This window comes from Chaetura pelagica, unplaced genomic scaffold (assembly GCF_000747805.2).
Source record: "Chaetura pelagica isolate M959 unplaced genomic scaffold, ChaPel_1.0 scaffold20, whole genome shotgun sequence".
NCBI classification, from domain to species: Eukaryota; Metazoa; Chordata; class Aves; order Apodiformes; family Apodidae; genus Chaetura; species Chaetura pelagica.
The window spans coordinates 4220299-4228108 of record NW_009951958.1 but is presented as its reverse complement, the minus strand read 5'-3'; the positions used below and the strand labels follow the sequence as shown (position 1 = coordinate 4228108).

The window sequence follows — 7810 nt, the reverse complement described above, 5'->3', positions numbered from 1 at the left end:
AAGAGAAGGAAAGGCTGATACCAGCAAGAGGAAGAATGGCCAAATCCTTGTGGTCTCCCTGACATGACTCGGTAATGCCCATAGGTTGGTCAATCTCTCCCATACAGCCCCTATGTTGCTGTTTATACCCAAGCACACTGTTTCCCTGACCAGCTGCCTGCAGCTTGGTGAGTTCCCCTGCATGGCCTGGGAGATCTTAGACTTTCCCAGCCCAGATGACACATGTGACCTTGCTCACGCTCATCCTGGTCTGATGAGGTAGCACCATCCAGCCAGCTGGCATGGGATTAGCTCAGGAACTTTGCAACTGTGGAAAGAGCAGGGCCGTGCTGAGCCTGACCCCAGCTGTGGTGGCCTGGTTTTTTTGCAGCATGGCTGTTCTCCCTGTGGCAGAACGTGGATGCCTTCACCAGCCGAGTGCATTTGCAAGGCTATCCAAGCCAAGATACATTTTGGCCCCAAAGTAATAACTTTTCAATTACCTTCATTACTCCTCGCTCAGCACCAGAGCAGCACAGCACCTCTTGAGGGAGCAGCTGAGTATTTCTCTCAAGGGTGCACATTTATTATTTTAAGAATCATTTAATTTTCCATCTGAACAAAAGGGGTGAATGTAGGTTCTGCATGACTCCAGAGCCCTGTTCAACACCTTGCTGCCTTATCCATCATGGCAATTACACGTGGTAATTCATCTTTGAGAAACTTCAATACGAGGATCTGGGAGAACCTGAGGCACCTGGCACAGCTCACAGCTCTAGGAGTCTGTGGAAAGAAAGCATCATGACTGGGAATCGTGCCCTTATGCCTAAGAACCTCAGGCAAAGTTTTTAGTAATGGAACTTTTAGCATACCAGTGAGCTGCAGCCTGGCTTTCCAATGCCTCTCCCAAACTCTGCCCTCCCACAGCACACGAGTCCCACATCACTTCAAGTCCCATTGCTGGACCCAACGGGATTGACACTATTTATATAGTGATGCTGTTCACAATGGGCTCCCTGTCAGGTCAGGCTGAAAGTGTTGCCAGCATGAGGTAAGTGACCAAATGCCACCACGGCAAACAGTCCAGAACAGAAACCATTTAGTCTCCGGGGTCTGCAGAGCAGCACTGTCTCTTCATCAAAGTCACCTGCAGGGCTTGAACCAAAACCCACTGAGGGATGAAGAGAAAAGTTTAATTACAATTTCCATACCTAAAGTAAATACCAAGACGTCTCTGATCTTATGCCTGAGGTCTTTCCCTGCCTAGAGCTGCTCTCTGCCTTTGCTGCTATTTGCCCTCCAGTATCCATTTAGAAAAGTCTGCCTGGGCTAGAGCTGCTGCCAAGGGCTGTGAGTTTATGTTTGGCATAGATCTATCCAGGGTTAGGTCTCCAGGATATCCTCTAGATCCTCTTTCCATAGCTGCTTCTTGGTGGTGTGTATACAATCCTGGTCTGTAAAGCAACTCAGGGATCAAGCAGGGCTCTGCAGGAGCACACAGAGCTGTAAGGTGCTTATTCAGGAGCCCTCCTCACTGACTGGGAGTGGGTGGACTCCTGTCAGCTCCTCAGAAGCACAAGAAACAGTCTCAGATGAAAGCAACAGCACTGTCACCAAGCTCAGGAAATAATGAGAACCGTAGCTCGTTTCAAAGTGCTTCAGTAACAAGTACTTACCTCATGCTGAGAGGCCACTTTTTACATGACTGCAACCTTGCACAAGCACAAGTACTGGTGCCCAAGGACAGGCACTCCTGAGAGATTCCCCTCCATGTCCCTGACACATTGCTCAGCAGCAATGAAGCAAACCCCGGACACAAAAGTGACATCCTGATTCTGTGCTCACATCCCTAAGGAATATCCATCCCCCCCAGCCACCTGAGCCCATCACACAGGCAGCCTGGCTGTGGGTCACCAGCCACCAGACACCAGAGATGGCTGCTTCATTGGATAAAGGTTAGCATAACAACAGTATTTTTCACTGGGAGACGCTTCCTTACAGTTATTTCTTATCCTGTCACCAGCACATTCCTCTGCCCAAGCAGGTCACCAGAGTGAGCCTCCTTGCAGACCCCAAGGAAGGGATGGGTCAAGTCCTTACAAAAGAAAGAAGGGAAGGTCAGTCCCTGGGGTTTTATTTCTTGGAGTTTCAGGAAGATGATAGGCAATAGAATCTAGTTGCATGTTGGTCCTTGGTGGGGGGAAGCCAAGCAACAGAGAAGCAGGAGGGTTTAGTAAATTTTTAGGACTAGAAATACTAATCTGACCATTCCTTTTGACCTCCTGGGCTACACAACTTAGAAAATAACCAGAAACCCAGTGAGCACTCCTGATTGAATGAACCATATTGATAGGAAAGTTTCCCAACAGTGTTCAGACTGCTGGACACCTGCAAACAAACCTGAAAACTCCTGGCACTATTGCAACTCCAGGACTACATCAGAACAGCCTGTATGGAGACCTCAGTCTCCTCCAGCAAGGGTACTTTAGCAGGCACAGAAGGTCCTGAAGGTTGAATCAGAGAAACCATGTGAAAACCTCTGATATACAGACTTTGAGAAAAAAACTTACTAAATAAACTGCTGTTCACAGACCAGGTGTGCTCACGGCAAGATCCACCCATGAGGCTCTATGGTGAGCTGCATTTGTCAGCAACGAATCACTGCTGGAAATTAAGCTCCCTTCACTTTCATTTGTTCCTCACTGTCACAACTGTCATAAAGCAGCTCTCTGGCATATTCCTGGATACAAGGACAGGTTCCTGTATGAGCCTGTGCCTGGCTCTCATGGTTTTTGCAAGGAGAGGCAGGCAGCAAAGTTAGTTGAAAGGGTAGAAATGACAAGCAGGGCTGTCTACTGCATCGGTGTGCTCTCCACAGAGCTCACAGGAGGCAACCTGAAAGTTTTGCTAATTGAAAAATTGTCTCAGTTGGCTGTGGAGGTAAAGAGCTGCTCTCGAATTATCACTGCTCAGAGAGCCATTACTAACAGAGGAGAAGAGAGAAGATATCTCAAGTGTTTGCATTCCCTGCTATTTTCCTCTTTTCTCTGTTCAACAGGTAAACAGTTTCTTTCTTTATAATTCCCCAAATAATCGCAAGCCTGGTCTCATTTAGCAAAATGTCCCCCATGGTGCCAAAAAGCATATGGGTCACTCAGATCAGTTAGGAGAGCAGCATGACAATGTTCAGATGCTATCAGTATTCCTTCAGGCTGTCCAAGGAATGCCAGAGACCATCCCAAAGTTGCACTGTTTTTGCTGAGGTGCATGAAACTGTAGGGAACCATCTCCCCTGCCTGCCTGAACAAGAGCAATTCCCCTGTCTCCCTGCTGCTGCCACTGCCTGGCATGACACCAAGGAGCTGTGTAGAGAACCTGCTCTCACAGGGTCTTGAATAGATGAAGATGCAGTACAAGGAACTTTCTTCCAGCACGGTGCTTAGTGGATGCCCTTTGTTTCCTTTTGCTGGAGATTGCAGGATAGTCTCTATCAAACATCTGACACCATGGAGGGGACCCAGAAATAACAGGAAAATAGCATGGCTAATTAGCCTCCTGGATTAGTTTAACCAGCTCCCATTGGAATACCCTTGTTGATCAGAGTTAGATTTCTTCCCTTTCCCTCATAACTGATCCTCACATTTAATTACACTGGAAATCTGGCTGTGCCCAGCTCGGATGGAGCGTTTTAGTGCTTATATGGTCTCTGCAGATAAGAGACCCTGCTGCTATTGCACAAGTGGAGAAGTGGCTTTGAGGGGTTTTATATCTCCTCTGAGAGGCTGCAGCTCCAGCCACTTCGAGCAGTAGGACCAAGGCAGAGGCAGAAATCTATGAGTGGAAGCAATAATTCTCACGCCTTGTATAGGAGAAACAATGCTGTCATTGTCTTGATCTTTTCACCTAACTGGGGAGGCTAAAAATTAGAAATTGTCAGGTAAATGGTCCATGTGGGAGAGAGAAGATAGGATTGGTTCCAGCAGAGGACAGACTGATCCCACAAGGATAATGAGCTTCCTGAACAGCTTAGTCAAAGGATGATGTCAGGCAGTGTTTGGAGAAAACAGGACAGACATCCCTTCTGGGCAAGGGTATTTAAGGCAATTAAACTGATATGGTCAACAGACAAGGTGAAATTACAGTCTACAAAAACTTCCATCCCATGAGTTGATCAACACATTTTCAAAGGACAGAAAACGGGGGCCCTCCAGAGAGGGAATGGTCATCCCCTTGATAAGAGAAGATACTGGACTGGAAACTTAGCATTTCATGTGGATTTATATATATATATATTTATATTATATTATATATATTATATATAATATATTTATATGTATCAGCCACTGATAAGACCTTTAAAATGGGAACAACATTATGCTTGTTTCCCCAAAACACTGTGTCTATTTAAATCCTAAATTCTTTAATATCAAGGCCTTGACATCAGCTTCTCTTCCATGCTGTCACCATTTGTCACCCCACTATTTAATACGCTGAGTCTACCCAAGCCAGGGACTATGTCTGCCCTGAGACAAGCCTAGCAGAGATCTCAGCAGCATCCTGGAGCTCTTTACAAGACAGTTGGACTTGGTTTCCATGTTACACTAGCAAGAATTATGCTTGAGTCACATAACTGTAAGAAATTTCCATTTTCTCAAAAGTAATTTTCTTCTGACAGGCCGAATCCCTCCCCTGTGTCTCTCCCTCCATCAATATGGAGCTTTTCAGACAAAGATTTGAAACTAATTGTGCACAACGTCAGGTTAATATGATCAAAGGAGCTAACAGGCTTTCGTACGTATTTACATGATATGAGGCTCCCAAATTCAAAGACTGGATCAAGAGATTTGCTACAAACTGTCTGAGTATTATTGTCTGCCTGATGTGCACCAGAGCACTTGCCTTTGCCCCACTGCAAAAGTCAATGGAGTATTTGCCCAGGCTGGGAAACAGCAATAACACCATGGAGCACTCACCATCTTCTATAAACACAGGAAATCCTCCATAGCTGGCATTAAGCTAAGCAAGATGCTTGCACAAAAGAGAAGATACCAGATGTCCCCAGTTGTGAGCCAAGCTTTGCAACATTGGGAAGATGCTCATGGGCACAGACTCTCTGCTGAGCAAGGGGCACCAAGGCAGACACAACAGGAGGAGTGAGCAGAGGCTGGGAAGGAAACTACAGATCAAGGAATGGTTGGGGGGGTGGGGGTGGAAAAAATCAAGCAAATTTCACCCAGCAAAAGCAATGTCATCTTCATTGTTGGCTTTTTAAGATGAGGGATGCTGATCTGAGCAGGGTCCAGGAAAAGCCTAACAGGTCTGTTCTATTTACCATGTGAAAAAGTGGAACAATTTGAGGAGGGGGACAATGAGAAAAGTCCATGACAGATAAATAAGACTTTTTTTTGTGAAACATGCAAGTCCATATCTCCAGTTCAAGCAGAGCAGGTGAGCCCAGGTTTCCTGTGATTTTCATGTCAGTCCATCAGTAGAAGAGTGGGGTGGGAACATCATGTTTTTCTCATAAAAATTCTACAAAACCTTATTTAATTTTTTTTTTCAATTCAGAAGGAGAAAACACCGAAGTTTTAAACTTTTCCAATATTTCTAACTTGTAAATAACCATTTTAATGGAAATGTTTCGTTTTAGTGAATTCAAACTTCCTTTTGCTTTGATCTTTAAAGTGATATATATATATATATCTTATAAACTGTGGTTTAGTTTTTGAATCAAAACAGATGAAAAGTGAAAGTCATCCAATGCCAGCATGTGAATGGAGGATAATTTGAGCCTTTTCTTGCTAGACAATATTGCACTGAAATTGATATGTTTTGAAAAAGGTTTTCATTTAAATTAAAATAACCTTTTTTCATCCAAAACTGTAAAGCTTTCCTGGCCTTCTCTGTTAGGAGCACAGCTGATTATCATCTCCCTTCTCCTGGTATGACTCTGTGGAGCACAGTGGAGCCCACATCTGCAGCTGGGATGTGACCAGGAGTGCTGGAGCACTGAGCCAGGCAGCACCAGCAAAGGGGGGACACTGGGGTTGAGGACAGGGGAGAGTGTGGCAGTGCTGGTAGTGTGGCTTTGTGATCCCCCTCCATGTTCCCCTTGTCTCAGTTTTTGCCCTGTTACTATGAGAAGGAAGATAAAAGAAGACATGGGGATAACAATACATTGCGTTTCTATTGAGACCTTCTGGACGTGCAAAGCTTTGCAAAGCCCCGTGAGATCTCCTCAGGAAAGATGCTGCTTAACAAAGTGCTTTGCATGGCCTTTTTATTTCACTGGCAGATTTGTGGCTTCACTCCAGGATGGTTCTGTCTCAAAAGAGAAAAATGGTTTGAAAATTGTCATCTGCTTAGAAAACAGAATGAGGAAAAAAAGTGAGAAGTAGGAGATCTGCCTTTCTGACACCCATTCTGCATGGACCACAGTGCTCCACAGTCCAGCCCAAAGACTTCCCAACATCCTGCAGAGGCAAATGGTACTAGGGAATGAATTCCCTTCCTTTCAACAAAATTAACATTTGTGCACAGGAACACACGCCTATGGACATGAAAGCCCATTTCTCGGAAACTGGGAGAACATCAAACATCTTGATCCTTTTTGGGGAAAGAGAGAGAAGAGACATGTCCTGGGAGGCAGAGAAGAGACCAAAGACAGTGGGATGGAAGCCTTGGTGTCAAGCAGTGTCTAAAATATCCTCTTTGCATCATACTGGCTCTTAATTGTCACCAACCATGGAGGAACTGATTGAGCCCAGCAAGGGTCCGGCAAAACAGATAATTTCTTGCAGGCATCTAAAATTCATGAACGCGGCGGTGGCCCCGTCACACCATTGCTATGTTGTTTCATGGCCCAGAGACTCCCTTGAAGGGTGAAAATATCAGGGGTAATTTTTTTTTCCTGAGAGTGGAATACATTTGGGTTGTTAACTCATGGCTCACACTTCAGGCGGATCCTCAGCGAAGGGCCGAGAGCTCGTCTCAAACCGCGTGTTGTAAATTAACTCTTAATGTGATGAATGCATTAAAGGGCTGTTAGGCCTGAAGGATGTGCTCAGAAACCCGAAGTTCTGATTAAGGGCTTGATTCATAAAAGCTTTACGCACCGTTTGCGCAGGTTTCTTTATTGGAAATGTTACTTGGAAAGAGCTCTTGAGTGGTTTCTTCCCAGAGAAATGGGGTTAGGAGTCTGGACACGCAGGCTCACACGTGTGCCTGCAAATGTGTGTACTCGCAGAGGCAAGAAAATGGGGAGGACACAGGCAGAGCCTCACACACACTGATCACACGCTGCTGTCACACGTCTGGTGTGACATGAGTGCCCTGACCCACCCATGGTGCAGCTGAGCCCTGGGGAGCAGGCCTCCTCCAGACTCAGGCCCAGGCATGGCTCAGGCTGTAAACCTTGGTACTGCTCAGGGTTTTTTCCTTGCGTGGCTACTGCCAGTGGGCCAGGGACTCCCCGGCCATAGGGCTGCCTTCTCAGCTGAGACTTTGGGGCACAGCAGCCCCCCTGATGCTCAGGGTTTGGAGCAGCATCACCAGCTCAGAGAACGAAACCAGAGTGGGACCATCTGAGCCAGGGCGAAGGCTAGAGCAGTAAGCCAGAGAAACAATGGAAAGCACTTCCAAGAGGAAAAACTCTGGTAAATGACCCATCCAACTGGGACACGGAGATGTGGATGGGATTAGCAAAATAATCCCTTTTCTTATGCCTCATCTCTACTGTTTGGGGGGGTTACTTTTGCAAAAAGGTTCAGGGATCTCATGATGCAGGAACTGTACTGGAGCACCCCAGGCTGGCTTTTTTTCTCAGGGAAAG

General features: G+C 46.0%; 1 protein-coding gene across 1 annotated transcript in view; it reads left to right on the top strand.

The window, feature by feature from the left end:
- Positions 1-1025: 1025 nt before the first annotated feature.
- The window catches only part of MASP1 (mannan-binding lectin serine peptidase 1 (C4/C2 activating component of Ra-reactive factor)), an 85502-nt gene continuing 78717 nt past the window's right edge, over positions 1026-7810 (top strand). Inside the window, exon 1 of the mRNA XM_010000452.1 lies at positions 1026-1030. Within this exon, the coding sequence (XP_009998754.1) occupies positions 1026-1030 (5 nt within the window). The remainder of the gene's footprint in view (positions 1031-7810) is intronic.